Source organism: Anopheles coustani, chromosome 3 (assembly GCF_943734705.1).
Source record: "Anopheles coustani chromosome 3, idAnoCousDA_361_x.2, whole genome shotgun sequence".
In the NCBI taxonomy this organism is placed as follows: Eukaryota; Metazoa; Arthropoda; class Insecta; order Diptera; family Culicidae; genus Anopheles; species Anopheles coustani.
In genome coordinates, this window is record NC_071288.1 from 54,824,871 (window position 1) to 54,844,930 (window position 20,060).

The window sequence follows — 20,060 nt, forward strand, 5'->3', positions numbered from 1 at the left end:
GATCCAGTAACTTTTTTACCCTAGACAATTACGTTCAAATGGGTGCACTTCAATGTTGGCTATTAGCCAGTGTATGATGTATCAAAGATAAATAAGAACGTTATGTCGCTCGACATAAATCACTCTTTGAGTTGATACTAATCTAACGTCCAAGCAAGGGGCTAATGTGAACATAAATATTATAAGTAGCAAGAAGCTCCAATGGACAAATGCCTTGTTATGTATTGTATTAAATACAATGTGTTTTTCTCATTTTTAAATTATACACAATCAACTATACTTTCCATAACGGAGTCCATAGTACAAAATAAATTATATTAAAAAATTGACCGTAGTGTCTGCACTATGTGTGGGAATTTACGGTACATCTATTGCCTGTTGAATCGAAAACTAACCTCTATGGACCACACTACACACCGATACATGAAAGTATTTTCGTATTCCCACCTAACCTAAAAACTGCATCTTACAAACAGCCTCATTTGAATTTAAACTTTCGCTTCCAAAACGGATGTCGGGTGGCCGGTCGCCCGGCCACCGTGAGCTTCTGCAGCAACTCAGCTTCCCACGCCGCCATGGTTAGTAGGTTTCCTAAGTAGGTATGGGTTGAATTCACACACATTTGGTGGACAGAAAGGGCATAAAAAGAAGACATATTTATCGTCGGTTTTGTAGTTTTTTGGGTATACCCTGTTTCTGAGTTGTGAGTTGGAGGTGGACTGTGTTTGTTGCAGTTTAGTACGGAGGGTAATTGTTAAATTTGTGTTGATACAATATTCCAAGGACTACGGAGTCCCAATTGTTTGCAATTTGAAAAGTAATTATTCCTACGCGAGGATGTAGCATACGAAGAGGGAAGGATGTAGCACATTGGAATGAACCATACGCTTTCGGGATCTGTAAGGGTTCCCTTCCGAATTTGAGCATCTAAAAGCGATAGTTAACATCAGTTACCCCACGTTAGCAGGCACAAAGATTAGCAATACACGTAACAAAAGCTAGCCATTTGTTTTTTTTCCTTTAGTCATAGAAATAGATGTAAGTCCTTGATACGATAAAAGTCTCTCTTCTAACATTTAGCTAATTTAGCAAATCCAGTCTGAAACGTTTGTCTTTGAATTTTGGCAAAGGTAATTGTACGTTCTAATCTAGCTATTCCATCCAGCTAGATGGACAACTGACTGTGACACAGGAAAAGTTTAATTTATGAATGTCGTAGCTTTAAGTCGGAAAAGTTTCGTATCCAAAAGGGCATTTCGTTCGTATAAAATAAGTTTAGGTTTTAGCAGCAGCAGTGTGCAAACGTAAGACGATGATACACTCGGCTGGTAAGGGAATGGTTTAATTGGAGCTTTCGGATTTGGCGCAGTTGCTACTACCGCCGCCATTGCTGGGACCAACATTAACACTAGCGGAACGCTGGAAAATACCTAGCGCCCGTTTGCGACAGACGGAAAGGCGGCGCGAACGGAAAGGGCTCTTCCTGCCACTGGCACTGCCTGCAACAGCACCACCGTCCAACGGCGGCATCATGCCATCGCCGTCGCTGCCTCCCACCAGGGCGATGTCCACATCCGTACGATCTATCATGGGTTCGAAGTGGGAGCGCTGACGGCGCATGGCCGAGTGGTGCTTGCGGACAGTACCGGCGGCAACGGGTTCTAGCATCAGCGAGCCCAGCGAGTACTGCCGAAGCAAATGCTATTCTCATTGACCAAGATTACCCTGGACGTACTGGAGGCCCGAGCACAGGTGCAACATAAGGATGCTGAGCGCCTGGACGCGCTCCTCGGACTGGCCCGCCAGGAAGGCGGTTCGTGTGCTATCGTGCTGCTGCTGCTGCGCTGACGATTTCCCTTTGCCATCAGCGAGTTCTAACGAGTAACATGCGCGCGAGCAGCAAGCATTGAAACATGGGGGGAAAAGTAGAAAAAAACGAATAATTTTACATTAGACATTTTATGCCAATGGTCACGCACACTGGAACCAATTACATGATGATATGATATGGATGTTCTTGATGCTTTATAGCCATTTACTCACCAATCGGCAGATTCAGCAGAGTTCTTGGATCGCCAAACGTTGCAAACCTACTGTAAAGAACTTCAAACTTATAACTTGGACGGGTTAGGTAGACAATTCAAAGACAATTTCTAGGATCTACTGCAATAATAGTTATCCCACGGATGATTGTTGTAGATACGCCCAATCGAAGGGTGTATTCAATAGAAGGGGAACTCGCTTTTTCGGTCGGAAAACATACTGCTGCGAGGTTTACTGTGATACGCGACCGTTGCCTTCCGATGCGAAAAAAGCGATCATAGCCTACCAAGCTGTAAGATTGGCGGTTCAACATGAAGTGCGTTACGGCATGTTTGCATCGTTTGACGATCTAAGAACACTGCTGGATTTGCCGGTTGGTGAGTAAAAGACTGAAATGGTATCTAAATATTTTTGTAATATGGATGTACAAACATACATGCAAAGCGTAACCCCACGCAATCGACAACAAAAATCATCTTGTGAAACAACAGATAAAATTCTTGCCTTGTCCTTGCCGAAACGATAGAATGTGATTAAAATGAAGTCAAAAATAATTCGTAAAGTAAACTAAAAAGTCGGTGTATTTATTGCCTTACAACATCTATTGCGAGTGTAGATTTATCACAAATGAAGCCAGTAGTTTTGATCTGTCAGTGTTTGCTATGTGTAAATGGGGCTCAACACCTGCGCTCAAAGTCTATTATCGCTACTCTCCCTCTTAGTTCATCAAATCTGATATCAAGGATAAGTATTGTTGATGTATGATATAGTATCTTGGCTCTGTCCGTTTTGCATGTAACATGCCTTAACGACTAAAACGAATCGCCGGGTCAAGAGGTAAAACTATCGTTTTTGGTCGACCTACCTTTACCATTTGCACTAGCACCACCACCACTACTACTACTACCGCCGTCCTTGGTCACACTCAGGGAAGACTGGTTGATGGTTTCGTAGTCCAGTGCTATGTGCAGTTTGGAAAGCTGCAAAGAGAGTGCAGGGAAACGGTTGAGTACGGCGCACTAGGGCCGAACTGGGCGTACCACTGCTGGCGCTCACCAGTTTGTTAATTTTCTCTGTCCGCACGTCCGGCTCGCAGTCGGAGTACATCGTTTTGCTGCTGCTCTTCGCCAGCGCCATCAGTGTGTCGGATGGGCCGTACTCGATCAGTGGGGCCGTCAGGTCGACAATTTGCTCCATGCTCAGCTCGTTCACGTCCTCCGGGAGGCTTTCGAGCCGTTGGGTGACCACCACGAACGGGTTTGTGTTCACGTTGGCCAGCGATTGCTTGCGGGGCGTGTGCTGAGGCGTCGGTGGTAGGCTTTTGCTACCCGGGTTCAGTCCGGAAATCGTCGGGATCGCAAGGTTGTTCGCTGAATTGACACGCTTCAACCCTTGCACGAGCAGATCGCTGAAGCTTTGGCGATGTGCTTCCAGCTTCGATTTCGATATAGTTTGTTGTTGCTGCTGCTGCTGCTGCTGCTGCTGCTGTTGCTGTTGCTGCTGCTGCTGTTGATGCTGTTGGTGCTCCTCGGCTATGTCGACAAAATCTTCTACCTCGATCGTCGGTGATTCGGGTTCGGTTAGTTTGAATTCGGGTTGCAGCGAGGACGCCGTGGATGTTGCTGCGGCCGCTGCCGCCACACTTCCCATCGACCCACCACCCGTTGTCGTCGTCGTTGTCGTTGAAAAGGATGCCCGTTCACTAGCTGCTCCTTCGTTGGCGCTGCAGACGGTCGAACTTTGACACTTATTGATGCACTTTTTGTGGCAGCACATTGCGCAGTCCCGACACTGCACGGCATCCTTTAGCCAAATTTTCTTTCCACAGTAATCGCACTGGGTTGTCCGGTGGAAGTGTGTCCGGATGAAATCGTGCTGCTGGTGCAGGCCACTAGCAGCCGTTTGGGTCGGTAGGGGCGACGGGGGGTAGGAAACGGTTGGTAATTTCGCATCCAGTAAACCGTCCGGTCTATCGTCGTCCAGTTTGTCTGCCGACCCTCGACTGATGGTGATGAGCCGTTGTTTTTTGCTTTCCCCTCCGAGCCCTTTGACCGGTAGGGACGATACCGTATTGATCGCAGATCCGGTCCAGACGAATGAGAGCAACACGTCGCCGTAGCAGTAATTTTGATCAAACCCAGACTGCATCGAAAGAGGATGGTTTGAACTGGAAGTGTATATGACAAATGTACGAAGGTTAAAGAAAGATTGTTATAGAGCATTGGCATTGAATATCGCAGAATCATAGATGAATTATCATTCATCATTCCATTGTCCAATATTATTCCGAACGGCTTTCGAAGCACTTGAATATGCTTTGTTAAAAAACTAAGTCTTACTGATACGCTTAGTAACTTTTAACTATTTATTCAGGACTTAATCCTTGAAGGACTTTTACTAGCTTAGGTCAATCGGGTCAACGTGCGCCGACCGAAATCTGCCTCGCATCGATCAGCTGATCAATGCTCCCGATTCCCTATCACTCTCCTAGTATAAGTTGGCACGCTGACCCGACCGATCCCCTCTTACTCTCCTCACTATTTAACGTCGTGGCAGGATCGTCTGTCTCACCCGCTCTTGCCCACTAGCTACGGCTCGTTTGGTCTTATTGTATTAGATTTAATTAGACCATTCGCTGATTTGGCAACATGCTTTATAAATAATATAAAGGCTCAGTAGTGGTATTTTTCAATTAAAGTCGGTGAAAAGAGGGTGTTAACAGTTAGGACAAAAATAGTTAGCAAGCTTAGTTGTGACAGATCTCGATAAAAAAATTATTAAACGAAACAGGGCGCCGGAGACTCTGGAACACAGTGTTCCAAGTGTGACTCAGGGTAACTAGGCGGAGTGTAATAGCCTAACGGGCATTTAATAGATGAATATAAAATATGATCCAACTTACACATCGATAGCTTCCGGTGGAAGCAAAGGATATTTCTTCAGATGATGCCCGAGATGAGATTCATTACACTCCAGGAGAATACTGTTGATCGGGATGCTAAGGTATCCTAGCAGCCGGTTTTCTTCACTGTTTTTACCAAAAACACTAAGGTTTAGGTAGGAATACTTTTCCATCAGCTGAAACATGCACGGATCGTCCAATCGAATGAACGAATTAAACTCCGCATCGATTGAGGAGTGCTGCGGGAAGCAATCGACATTGACTTTCCTGCCTGTCGTAGTTGTAGTTGGTGTGGCCAGCGGATCGGAGAAACTACCCCTAGCCGGTTGCTCCAGAAAACTGGTAGCATCACGCCCAACGAGCGTTGGTTTCTTCACTGGTGTTGTGCCCGGCGTGTTCGAGTGGCTCGATTCTCCACCACTGTTGTCCTTAGAGTTGCGTCGCGTCAGCCTTCGTTCGCGCAGCGTGCTACCGCCAGCACCGGTTCCGATTTGTACTGTATCTACGTTCTTTATAAAGGTGATGTTGAGGTTCGGATCAATCTCCTCAAAGTCACCGTCGGTGTCATCGAACATCGCGTCATTCTTGATCTGGCCCGGTACAAGCCGTTCGATCCGTAGCACAAACATTGGCCGATTAAGCGCCTTTATCACCTTTGGCACTTGGCTGATGTTGGTCACCCGTTTGCCCTGTATCGAGAGCAGTATGTCACCGCGGCGCAGTTCCGCCTTCGAGGCCGGTGTGTTCGGTATGACCGCGTCGATTAGCACCGTCTGGTCGGACTGCTTGAAAACGATACCGATTTGCTGGTTTTTGGCTTTATGTATTTCGATGTCGAGCGACACGACCATCACGCACTGGTCGTCCTGCTGCCGTGCAACGACCCACGGCATGTGCGCCAAGGTGAGCGTGCAGTAAACGTGCGTCAGGGTACGGATCGGTGCGTTCAATCGCGTTATCTCAGCCACCGTAACCTCCAGTGTACCGTTCGGTACGATTTCGTTCAGTTCGTAGTCTTCTTCCACACGGTGGAAGAACGGTTTATACCTGGGAAGGGAAGGGTGATGAATGAAAACGACAACAAACGGTGATCGGATAGTGATCGTCCACGTACCTTAACTTATAGTTCGGAAGGGTGTGCTTCCGGCGGATAGCTTTGCGTATCTGGTTCGAAATGAGACTGGTAATGTTGGACTGCATCTGTCGGCCCTGGAAGTGCGACTGCACGTCCAGCTCCACCTTCGGATCGCTGATGAAGCTCAACGACCAGTGCGTGTACGGTTTGCGGGTGAACTGTAACCGCGCCAGGCCGGACACTTGCTTCACGCGCAATGCCAGCGACCCCTTCTTGCCTAGCACCATGTCGGCGTCGATCGTCAACCGAAAGTTACCCTCGTAGTGCAGATCGAGCAGCACGTCCAAACTCTCGATGTACCCTTCGTCCGGATGCAGGTCGACGGCGTGCAGGCGGAAGTTTTTTATCTCCGGGAATTGACTGCCCAGATCGAGATCGCGGATCTACCAACAAGGCAGGGAAAATACAACAAAACAAATTGAACGAAAAACAAAACCGTTATCCCACTGCGAAACATTCGCCGGATTGTTCCCCGCATAAGGATTATCTCACCGTAAGTTTATCGAAAAGCTTTCCGGTCGTTGTTTTGCTGATAAGCTCGTCCAGCTCCAGCGACAGCTTCCGGTGGAACCACTTGCGCACGCGGTTCGACTGCCGCAGCTCGAAGTACAGAAACTGCAGTATTAGGTTAATGGCCATGATGGTGGATTTGCTCTCCTGGTCCGGTGCCTTTATGTTTTCCAACAGCGTCTGTAACCGAGAGAACAAATTCGCATTAGAAAACATGTGCACCATGTTGCAAAGAAAAGTATGATGATGGCGGTTCGCAGAAAATAGAACAAACAAGATAGACACGTTCACTTCCGAACAGCGTGTTGGCAATTACAATTAGAAAAGATACCACAAAAGCGAGGAAAAATACAGCAAGGGCTAGCAGATGATTGAGGCTGGAGCAAAACAAAATCCCGGAACGTGGCAGCAGCAGGATACATCTACCTAACCACCCACGTGGCGCTAATAAGTTTGTTTGTGCACAGGAGGAATATAATGGCCGTAGGCGAACATTTTCGCAAGACGGACGCGATTCGTGGAACACATTTTTATCTTTACATACCACTCAATTATTATCGTTATTATTATGTGCGATTACCATTGAATGGAAGAAAATGTGGGCAAAATGACATGCTCGTGGAGTGTAAAAAAAAAATTACAACCCACTGAAATATTGCCATTCTTTAAATTTATTATGCGAATTTTAAAAAGATGTAGGTACACTTTTTATTTTCGCTATCCGTTTCCCTTTTAGTGCACCATGTTTGGAGTGAATTTCAATGCACTTTATTTTAAATCTCCTTTTTTCCGTTGGTTGATTCAACGAAACAACTCAATGTATCGATACATCATCAATGTTTATAGCGTCGATGGCGCGTTACGCCTCTAATTATGATACATTGACGATCCTTGCCAAAGTACAATACATCCCATCTACGCAATTATCTCTTAATGAAGCCTACATTCTAGCGAACTTATTAGTGAAACAGGAACTGAGTGGTCGAGACTAAAGCGATAAGGATTCCATCGGTCCCGAATGAGCAAAAAGGCATGTTTATGGTACCCAATTTCGAATAATACCGCTTCGCTTATACCTGCCCGAACATTCGTCAAGCGTAGGCCAACATCCATTAAGAGGCCCCGCTGATGGAAAACTCAATCGAAAGACTTTCCACGAAATGGCAGCCCAGTTTTCGCCGACGCGTTGACCGTGGACATGCCCTCGGCGTTGTTCTAGCAGTTAATGTCAATAGTCATGAGATTACGATGGTTCGAGAGTGTCGGTGTCGTCAAGGGTGACGCCGGTAATTAATTAAGATGATTCAGTGAATTATCTTCAAATGTGAAATTTGTCTTTGCTGCTCATCCTGACGGTAGGTGTTTTCGGTAGGACTGCAAACCAAGACAAGAGCCGCACTCGCACAATTTGCTTTTGGAAGTCGAATCCTCGGTCAGCTTTTCAGCGCAATTCTATTTGTCACAAGCGGCGTGACAAGCGGTGCCGTCTTTTTCGGTTGTATTTGACGATTGCTCATCATTTATTCAACAGTTGCCAGCCAAAGTTTGGTCGTAAAACGTGGAGCGGAATCTGGAGACTTTCGAGTCTTGATGAGCGCAGGGTTAAGATTGTTTTAAATGTTTTAGACCAGTCGAGAAAACCTTGATGAAAGTGGTGTTCTACCTTTTACATTGATCACAAGTTTTTGTTTTCTGACAAATATTGGGCGTAAAAAACCAAATACTTTAACAGAACGACCAAAGAGTGAGGAATTCTAACGCAAGCGAGGTTTGAAGCTTAATTGTTAACTGTGGAAATAGATATCTTAACAATTACGCCTGAATGGTTATCACACATCAAATACAATTATAAAAACTTCTAGGATAATAGCAAAATAATAAATTTGTACTAGAAAAACTTTGTGACAAAAATAAGAACCTCTAAAACCCGTTTTGTTTTCGACAAGATTGGACAAGTTCGTGAAACATGATATTTCTTCATTATTTGATATGAAATACGATTTAATATTTTATCAAATTTTGAAGCAAGCAAGTCGTTCGTTATGTCATTTATACACGTTAACGAGAGTTCTGCTTTTGTAAAATGGAGTTAGAAGTGATTTCAGAAGTAATTGGAAGTTCACTTTGAAGTGGAAACATTTTTATTGTGTTTTATGTGACTTATTTTAATACAGAAATAGAACATCATAAATAAGATAAAAACATGACTGCAGCATGTTTAATTTGTTTTGAACAAAATTTTTGACAAGCTTTCAGAAAATTATGAGTTGGTCACACACACACCACAAATTTCAAAAGATTAAAGAACAATTTTTAGAGTAAGATATTGCTGAAAAAATTGGCTACATTTACATTTTAAATTATTTTTCCACACTTTTTCAAGTTTCATATAAATATGAATGATGGTTTTACAGGAAATGTTGCACAATAATTTCGATTGACCTTGGCTACTTTACATTGGTTCTTGAGTTACTGATCACACATTCTTAGGTTGCGGTCAACGATTGGTACCCAGATCATGATCTTCACATGATAAGTTTTCTACAAAACTTCAAAAAGAACAACAAAAACAACGTCGTGCCAATCGAGATCGTTACTATCAGCGCGATATGCAAGACAAGCTTGGACGCGTTGGTCACATTAAGAACGACACAGTTGCGCATATTTTTGAATGTTTCTTTCACCGCGTTGCAATCGCACTTCAGCATATCCTCAATTGCAGCCGGACCTTTGTCGTTTTCGGTGGCCAATGAGATATTTGGTCGCGGCGTCGAATCAACAAATTTCGGAAATTGTTGCGTTCCCACATTCAGCTCCCACTCGGTGTCGGACAGAATCGCGAAAGTGTACATCGACTCGCTCAGGGAGCGATTCACCGTACCGCACCGCTCCAGGTCCATGCGCACGTTCTCGAGAAAGAAGTCGGTGCATTCGTTCGCGCTAATCCAGAGTGTGACTCGCCCGATTAATCGCAGGCCGCAGTAGATCTGCGCCTCGCCCTCGATGACCGTCGTATTGTCCTGCGTCTGGGTCTGCACTCGGATCGAAATACACCGGGGGTTCACGTTTTCGAACATCTTTATCAGCTCTATGTTCGACACAGTGTTCAGTTGGGTCATGTCGTAGATCCGATCCTGAATGATGTAGGTTCCATTCGAGTCCGGCTTGATCACCGTTTTAGCCGGGCACGAGATCGTCGGAGACATCGTCGGGGATGTCGTCGGGAATGTCATCGGGGTCGGCAGTGGCTGGTGCGTTACTATTTGCGGACCGATCGCTCCAAGAAATTCGACTGGTTCGTCCATAAACTGGCCGAAGCTTTGCGGAGGTACACCTGTTAGGACTAATGCTAGGAATGACCCGACGCACAGACCAAACTGTCTACGTGGAGACGCCATCGTGAATTAAACGATTTCTAGCAACAGCTCCCTAGTCCTATGTTTTCCAATCGTAGCAAATGATCATTGATTGAAAAATAATTGATGACAAACATTGGCAATGCGCCTTCAATTGTAGCGATATCATTGTGCAAGATGTCATTCCAGAGACTTTGACGTAAATATCTTCAAAGTTAACTTTTTCTATAGTTTTACCTTGCCTCAAAATATAAGGAAATTAATGTAGAGATCATTCTTGGCGATACTATCCTTGATTATTTTTTTTCTGTTTTCAATAAAAATCAATTCTAGCCAGCTTGTCATTGAATTGGGTCTTCGACAAAATTTTCCGAAAACGAAATTTTGCATGCTTCTCGGCCTCAAAAGAAGACTGAAAAAACAGGAAAGTGACCAGTGTACACACAATGTTATCTGTCCCTTTATTCCTTTTTGTCTTATAAATACTGTTGACTAAAAATCTAAATATCTATTTCATATATTTCACATTCTCTTCCCCTTTTCTTCCTCCTCCCCCCTTTGATATTCCGAAACAAAACCGAATATTTATAATTTGAACCACCCACCCAGCTTACCAGATTTGATCAACACACCAGACGACAAAACATTCCAGGCCATTGCAATAAATCGGAGGTGATAACGAGCGGGCAGGAATTTCCGGCGGCGATGCCCGCCACGACAAGCGGAAAACAAAACGAACACCTTTTGCGCACCCGAAATGGAGAGAAAATGGGGCAAACATGGGCAAAAGGATGACGGACACCGAAACACCGGAGGAGCTGCCCCATATAAAACAGCAGTAATATTAAAACGTCTTTCCATCCCATTGCAATGGGTTCACATCAGCAAAACTACTGCCGTAGTGCCGAGCGATTCGGATGCCAGCCAGCCAGCGTGGCAAGAGTAAGAAATCAAAATTATGAACCGTATAATGAGCGCAGGACCGGAGCGCGCATCGTTCTTCCTGGCGAGCGAGATTCGTGCCTCAAAGTGTACCGAAAGAGGAGTTTTAACGATGTTTGTCAAACTACCGCGTGCCATTGCCACGTGTTACCCCTCTTTCATTCCGATGTTGCGGTCCGCTCGGTGAAAAGGGATTTTTTTTCTGTTTTTCGCTTTCCAAATTTTCCCCTTGAAGGATCACAAAAGGATTCGTTGAAGTTTTATGAAACCAAATGTAAAAACGAAAAAGAAAAAAAAACACCGGCTGATTTAGCTGCAATCAATAAAATCGTGTTATGTAAGATAGCAACCCTTGCTATGACGTCATAGGACCGCACCAAACGTTTGCGTACACCGTATATGTTGGCAGTTGTAATAAATTAAAAATACTAACACCACGAAGATTAAAGTTGTCACAAAGCACGGTTCCAAAATGTGCAAAAAGTGATGATTAGATCACTTCGATACGTTGTTAACAAAATTCTGTTATGTACGACTCGTAGGAAAATTTTAGCTGGATCCTAAGCAAAAAGTTCAAATAAACAAAGAAATATACAATTTAATCTTCGAATGTATATTTTGTGATTCTTCATGGGAATTTGTTAGAATTTTTCGAGGCTAAATTCAAACAAATATAAAAATGTTTTAATATTAAAAGTCGTGTAGTTTTAATGGTTTTAAACGAGAGCTATATTTTCACATTTTTGCCATCGAAAGTGACATTTTATACGACTTTTCAATGTCCACCTTTTCGCTAAATTAAATTAAATTATTTTGTTCAAATTTACCAAAATGAGAAATAACAACTACACCCAACAACTAACATTTGGAATTACAGCTGTTGTGGTGTATAAATAAAAAAAAACTCTTTTATGAGAAAATTTAAAATGTTTAGTTTTCAATTACTGATCAACTAAGATTGAGCTGAATCATTACTAGTTGATCGATAAATATTTGGTAAAAATCTGTTATTATGACGAACTATGCAAGGAAAGTCGAGTCACTATAAATTAATTGCTGAAAAATTGGATAAAGTAATGCTGCAACCAGCCTCTCTGCCTGAGTTCATAAAACAATTTTGTTATTATAAATCTTTTGACAAGCAAAAGCAATGCCATTTGCGCGAAATGTAACTGGGAAAGAAAAACTTTTCATTCGAGTAAAGTTTGTACGGCGGAATATTTGGATATTTTTGAAGCACAAAATAAGCAACTGCAACTCACCAGAGAGCACGCTTAGGGCAATAAAGTTTGCGCGAAAACACACCACCGTGCGGTGAAACATTCAACAACTTCAACCGGGGACAATACACCCACAGGGAATACGAGCGGCACAGTGCACTAGCAATATATTGTGGTGTTTATTTTGGGTGCAAGGTCTCGAGGCTACATTCCATTGAATTTCAAATTGAAAGTCTTCGGTTTGGGATCATTGAGCTAAATTTTACAAATCCAACCCCCGCAACTGAGCAGTCGAAGCGGCCCAGGATAGTGGCACTGGAATCAGTTGCGTCGTAGAACGGTACAGTATACCCTGGCATCCTCGTCAAAATCCCTGGGCGAAAGGTTCTTTCTACGGTGCACTTCTCCAGTCTTGGCACGACAAACATACTAGCGAACGCGGTCGAGTGTCTGGAGAGCCGTCTCGCAGGCAGCGGCACACTCCACGGGTGCACAGACTGTGAGTGCTCATTCATTCCTTTGCATAACTCTTCGTAAGCCGATTCCACGAGCGGGCGTGACGCTGCGGGAAAAGGAGGCTGCCAGCTCGGCACAACACGTCCCTTGAAAGCCGTTCTTTCTCCCGAGCCACAAGCGTTGGTGGATATCACCCAAAGGGGCCGTCGTGAACGACCATCTTCAGGCGCAAGGATCTCGTGATGAAGTGTGGCAGATAGAAAATGAAGTATAGGCAGGCGGGGCCACCCCCTTTCCATCCATCACCCGGCAGCAGTACCCAATCATGTGCTGTGCTACTAAAAACGCATTAACCAAACGCGGAGGAGTATTACAACGAGAAACAACGGGTAGCCTTATCTTTGGCAAACCAAACCCGCAGCGAAATTGGACCAAAACCGGAAACCAGCAACAGGATACTGGGACACCTGGGAGAAGTAAGCGTAGGAAGCGTTGCGGGGTTTCCAACTTCTTAAGATAATTTCGTGGAAGGTTGGTCATTTGGTGCCAGGGTGTGAGCGAGGGCGCGGACCTGATGAAAAATTCTTCCCTCCAACTTTTCCCCCATCCACAGCGCTTCGAGCAGAGTCGTGTCTTCAAAAGAAACCTCCGTGCAAATTGAAACACCACGAGCAAAAAGCTAAATCAAATAAGAAGGTCCATATGATGGAACCTTTTGTGGGGCCACCAGGGAATTTAGTGGAACTGGTCCCGCTACCTCGACGCTGCTGGAGAAGGGTTTATAAACCAGACTGCTAAACTAGAACGAATCTTAAGTTGGAAAGGATACAAAAACCCTAGTTCCACGCTGTGCAGATCCTTAAGCACGTCATACCGTGCTTTGAATAATACATTTTTCATTCCGTACATGTTAAGGCGATTTCCCATTCGAAACGGGACAACGTGGAGTATATTCCAACAAAATGTTGACCCACTGATGGGAGTTTAAGTGGATGAGCTAAGGTGAGAAGAGGAAAAGCATACACTCGGCTCCAAACTTGGTGACTAAAAATATGACATACTCGCCCGACATCTATTTAAAGCGCCGGAAAGATTTTGTTTTCATCTTCCTGTCTCCCTTACTCTCCACCTGGGACAATATGTGGTAAAAGGGGGGGAAAAAACACCAAATACCACTATTATTGTACGCTGCTATGCCGCTATCGATTATTCCACCGACTAAAAAGCAGCTCGTTGGACCGTCTCTGGTCCTTATCTAACTCCATCCACTTTGGGCCGGAAGGACTAGTGTAAGCTATGTCACCGGCAGTGTTGCGAACGGTGACGTTCATTGACATTCAATTGCTGACATTCATTCTGTTTGAAGCTCTACATTCAAATTTCGTTCATTCACTTGACCGTCACGTCAAAAAATGTCATTTGATACGACGACATTTTCTTGGTGAAATCATATGACGCTAATTTTTCCGGGTGTCAAATGATCTAGTTAGCATTCGAATATTAAACTGCACAAAAACCTGTCATACGATTGTACTGGTCTTGTCTGCTATTTGTGTGTTCGCAAAGCTAGTGCTAAAGGTTGTAGTTCGAATAAAAAAATAACGGGAAAAGAAAATATTAAGTAAGGTGAGTACAGTTAAGTGAAAATAAGTTGAATATCATATTAAAATTCAAAAACACGCAGGATAGCCACATAAAACATAAAAATAGAAAATAATCAAAATGTCTACGTCGAGAGGAAAGCGCAGCTTCCGCGAAATCTTGGTAGAAGATTGCGTGACGTTGGAGAATGGAGTATTTTTTTGTTCATTGACCCAGTCAATGGATGTAAATACCGGCAAAAGAGCGAAAAATATGATCCGGGGAACTTTATACGCCACATGCGATCGGAACACCCAGCGTTGGCAAAAACCCATGGACTCATGCAAGAAGAGAATGAAGTACCGGCCAAGCGTAGAAAAATTGCCAAGGTCCCTGTAGCCATTGACCGACAAACGCTACTAGAAGGTATGGTGAAGCTGGTCTGTACCCATAACTTGCCGATACTTTCTATCGAATGGGAAGGTTTGGGGTTGATATTACAACCAATTTGCGATGCATTAAAGATGCAGCTAAATCACCCAAACCTTGTCTGTCATCTGCGAGCTGCCGCAGAAAAACTTCGTGTCGAAATTACCGATCTCGTGAAAGAAAAGCTTATTTGCTTGAAAATTGACAGTGCAACTCGACTTGGACGGCACATCCTTGGAATCAATGTGCAATTTTTTGATCCGGAGCAAAAGGATATCGTCATTTACACGATCGGTAATATAAATCTTCCACTAATATTTTAATTCTGTTTCTATTTTTATGGAATCTGTTCTTAGAGTTCCTATTGGCATTTATTATTTGATAGGGATGGTTGAGCTCAATGAAAGGCACACAGGAAAATTTCTCAAAGCGAAAATTATGGAAATCCTCAACTTGTATGAAATAACATTGGAACAGATTTTTACGGTGACGTGTGATAATGGGGCGAACATGATCGCCACAGTGAAACAGTTGCAGTCTGAACTATCAATTAACCCGCTCGATGCAGACGACAGCAACGCGGTTTCCGACGAAAATTTAGATTGCACGGAAACTATTGAAAAGGAGTTTTCAAACACTATAACGCTAGTGAGATGTGCCGTTCATACCATGCAACTTTCGGTTACCGATGTCATCAAGGCATTCGATGCCGAGATTCGTAAATGTACCTCGGTATCGAATAACTGCAGGAAAATTAAATTCAAAAATGTGTTTAATGACGAGTCTCTTCCACGGCTGTACTCAAAAACGAGGTGGGGAGGCATCTATGCAATGCTCAACCATTTCAATAACCATGAGGATCTTTTCATCGAGCTGAGTCAACACCATTCGGAATTAGGTAAGATAAATTAAACCAAACAGAATTTTTGCTTGATGATGATGCATTTAAAAGATTAAATTTCATTTTTAGACTTGACGGATCTATGGGAGTTTATAAAAGAATATGTTGCAGCATTTGAACCTGTCTACATAGCCACGAAGTGTATGCAGGCTAAACATACCTCGCTCAACGATTTTTATTTGAACTGGATGAAGGTGATTATGCAAGTTAGGCTAATTCAAGGAAATCGATTTGTTGAACCGCTTACACAGGCTCTTAAACAAAGGCTAATAGTTCTGAAGGAAAATATCGTATTTAAGGCTGCACTTCTAATTGACCCGAGGTTCAATTACCTAAATTCTAGATTTTTCAGCCTGGATGAAAAGGATGAAATACGCGTGAGTATTACATTTAAAGTTTCCACCTTTTTGGGTTTATGCATATCCCATATCGACACTACTTGTTGAGTTATAATTATAAAAATTCTTATTTTGTTTATTTCTAGAGCTTCATCATCGCTACATCACAACGTATGCAGCAAATCAAAAATAAGGTCCAGCCATCTCCTTCACCATCACCTTCTTCTTCAGCTGACTCTAATACATCAAACAATAGGTCAACTGATTTTGATATATTTTTGACCGAAATGTATGGAGGTTTATTGCCGGAATCCGATGTAGAAACAGCAAACACATCCCCAACCAGATTCGTTCGACAGCTGAACGCATTGGACTTGGAGGCCCATCAAAATTCCACATTTGATCTTTGGCAATATTGGTTGTCGCGAAAATCCACGCACCCTGAATTATATGAAGTTGCGACAATACTTCTTGCAGTTCCATCGAACCAAGTTTCTGTGGAGCGCGCTTTTAGTGCACTTGGGTTGGTTTTATCCGATAAACGGACTAAGATGCACGATGATACGCTAGAGAATATTTTGTTGATTAAACTCAACAAAAGTTTGTTTGAAAAGATTCTTCCAAACCTTTACAAATGGAATGAAGAAGATATTTGATTTGTGTTTGCACTAGGATAATATGTGATTTAGCTATAAGAATGTTCATAAATATAAAATTTCCAGTAGTGTTATTTGACTGGATTCCTCAACATTTTATAAATTGTTTATTCGGCTCAATAAAAAATAATTTAATTGAATTAAACTATAAATAAATATTTTTTGTAACGAACCGGTTTGTGTTTGGAACTTATTTTGATGTGTTTCGTTTGTTTGCCGTTACGAAATTCAATTTAATTATAAAAAAAAAGATTTTCATTGCGTATGAAAAGTTCAAATGACATTCAAAAGACATTCATTTGAACGAGGATTCGACGACGGTAACTACAGCAAATGAATGTCGTTTCATTGAATGTCGTTGACATTCATATGCTACTACGGTGATAGTCTTAGACGATTCACGTTACAAACCAAAAATTCGTTTCATGATCGAATTCAGTGTCGTTAATAAACAATGATATCGACAAGTAGGCTAAAGCGAATGTCAAAAAAAGTGTCGACAGTTTACAACACTGGTCACCGGTACCTGAAATATCTGCCACCTTCAACAAAGCCAAACCAAACAACGTCCCATGGTGTAGTGAGGCCACACCGAGCAACACCGTGCGTGGTACGGCGGGGATTGGATCCGATGGTTCATTAAATCGCAACGAGTTTGTTCCCGTCCTCACTCCACGTTTATCCGTTTTGAATGATTTATCAATCGCCGGCTGTATAATTCATAATCTACCATGCAGATATGATGAATTAATTTCACTGAAATCATTCCGATAGAAAATTATGAGGAAAAGCCATTCCCCCATGTATCGTTATGTTTATCCATTTAAATGAAGCAATGTAAATTGACGTAAATGAAACAATTCAAGTTCTTCTAACCCTATGTTTCACAGCACGGTATTTTCTTATCACTGAAAACGGACGGTGACGCGGGTAAACCAGAACCTTCGTTTTAGTGTTTCGTAGAACTTAATTTCATGGCACTATCCGCAATGCTTCAAGCCTAAAACAAAACAAAAAAACGTGGTGTAACCATTGATGGCTCAACATTAAGCCATCAAATGTCGTAAAGTGGTGAAACCAACTATCAGCTGTACAACCAGTACGCCATACAACTCGTTACTGCAAAGAAAACTAAGCAAGCTTGCAGACGGGAAGGAAAAAAAAGGAGCCGCCAAAATATGGCAAAACCTGGTGCCAAGAAGGTCCCTCCCTATCTATTGGCTTACGTACGACGACCCCGGCATAATCAGAGATTCGTCGTTGGAGCGATTTACGGTGTTGTCATTTGAGCGGAACGCGCTCGAGGCTGGTTCCGTAATGAGAACGAGTTGGGGGATTTTGTATTGTTTTTATAACGAAAACACAGTCAGGGTTAGTCGGGCTGGTCGGGGGAATGATAGCAAAACCGTAATAGCACGGCACAGTTGTTAAAACACAACCAATGCAATGCTACTCCCGCGCCAAACCATCCAGAGTGAGGACTGATTTTTTGGGGTGGCCGTGAAAGTAGGTCACCAGTTTTCATGTGTGCTTGAATCCCGGAGATACGAACTTTTCCTTCTCACAGGTACATTTGTTTGTGTTCACCGATCTAGCAACCAGGAGCCAAGTCTTTTTCCGGAAGGAAACGGTTGCTTGGATCAATCGGTAAGGCTCAGGATTCTTTAGATCGACGGATAGAATACTTTATTAGACGGGAAATGGAAAGGTAGAGAATACCACCGGATACGGAACAAAGAAAAATCGGATTAAACTTACATCGGGCAGGACGTAGCGTTCGCTAAATGCAGATTTCCGTTGGTCCTCCTGCTCCTGGTCCAGCTCCGGCAGCCGGAAGTATCGTACGAACGCGTAGTACTGAATCAACAGCATCAGCACAGCTCCAATTACGCACGACATCAGACAGAAAAGCAGCAGACTGACGAAATCCATGCTGTCTTTTAGGTGAGCTTTCAGTCGTCGTTTTCGTCGTTGTCGTCCGCGAGGAAACGGATGTATGGATCCGTTGTGTCCTGATCCCGTTACTCTACAGCACTGGGGAGACACCGCAATTTGTTGAGCGAAATATTCGTTCCAGCCGTCGCAGGCACGACCGTGTAAAGCATAGAGCCGCCAGCCGTAATCCAGTAAAACACCACTTTTTAATCGTTTCCGTTCCGCCACCCAATCTTCACCTCGTCAATCGTCGAACGTTTCTACAGATGTCAAGTGGAAGCTTGTGCATCCACGAGCCCACTTGTACCGATCAAGCATAGCACCCAAAGCAATTTTTAGTAGTAGTTACATAGCCCCAGGATTTCATACGTTTTTGGATGTAATTATGAGCAATGGCCAGGGTGGGGACATTATTTACTGACCACTTTTCCGCCACCGCATTGGCTTCCGTCAGCAAACTATTGGAATTTGCCTGCTGCAATGTAAGGTAAATGCATCCTCGTAAAACACTTTACGGAGCTACCACTTTCTTGCACAACCGAAGGATAATACTTTTCGATATATTTAACCGTATCATATACGCTCAGAAAACTAATGAACTTGCCGTAAACACACTTTCGGAATCGAAAGGTGTTGGTTTTTCACTCACGCAATCAAACTAGTGTACTTTTTAGTGCCGAGCTACAAGTAAAGCCCACCTTAATTTAAGTGTAAAAGTAATCCTTGCGAAAGTATTTTTCAGCGCTGGCAAAACAAGTCTGCTTGTTTCGCCTCGCGAAGAAGAACTGAATGTTGACACAACATGTACAACACCACTAGAACGAAGCTGCACGCCAACATCAACAAGCTTCAAAAACCTTGGTCACAACTGGAAATAATGGCTAAAGTAACTAATTTGTCAATAACTTTTTAGTGGCTCGGCCAATTTTAGAGCCAGACCCCTCAAATGAAAGGTCTTTTGAAGACACACAACTCTGTGCAACAAAGACTCTTCCGTAATTCTTAGTTTATGAAACTCTGGGGCGTAGGTGCAGAAACCTTGGTTGGTATTTTCTGCTAAAATAACAAATGTGTTAATAACTTTAAAATTGCTGAACCGATTTGAACATGTGACCCTTTAAATGAAAGGTCTGCTCAAGACACACAACTTTGTGTGCCAATAGATCTTTCCATATTTTCTAGTTAGTGAGAAAGTTTATTTTTCGAAAAGCTTCGGAAATCTACCGGTTCCACCGGAACAAGGTACTCAATACTCAATACTCAAGGTAATCTATTTAGGCAAAAATTTGCCTTTTGATTCTTTCTCGGGGTCCACACTGCAGCGCCACGTCCCGTCATGAATCGCGACGTCGCCTGACAGGCGGCCGAACTCCATACAAAAAAAATGTCACACAAACCGCGCTAGTGTAGAAAGAGCGAAAAACGCGACGTCGCGCTAGCTCTTGTCAAATGTCAATTCGAAACGTAAACAAACCGACAGCTGGACAAAACGTAAACAAACCGAATCACAAACGCGAACAAAACGAGCAATATTCTTCACGAAACATCGGATTTTTCGTTGTACTACTTATTTTGAGGCTTGACAAATGTAATTCAGTTATCAAACTCCGTTTTAATTGATATTTTTACCAAAGTTTTTACGGGTGCTGAAACGTA

General features: G+C 43.2%; 1 protein-coding gene across 1 annotated transcript; it reads right to left on the minus strand.

Annotated features, from left to right (window-relative positions):
* Nucleotides 1-1,703: 1,703 nt before the first annotated feature.
* Nucleotides 1,704-18,928, minus strand: LOC131260133 (PDZ domain-containing protein 8). Its single transcript, XM_058261806.1, has 7 exons — nucleotides 18,228-18,928; nucleotides 6,573-6,770; nucleotides 6,060-6,463; nucleotides 4,946-5,992; nucleotides 3,100-4,210; nucleotides 2,909-3,023; nucleotides 1,704-1,874 (listed from the first exon to the last, which is right to left on the minus strand). The coding sequence occupies exons 1-7, from the start codon at nucleotides 18,399-18,401 to the stop codon at nucleotides 1,708-1,710; spliced, it is 3,216 nt and encodes a 1,071-aa protein (XP_058117789.1). The 5' UTR covers nucleotides 18,402-18,928; the 3' UTR covers nucleotides 1,704-1,707.
* Between the last annotated feature and the right edge of the window lie 1,132 nt (nucleotides 18,929-20,060).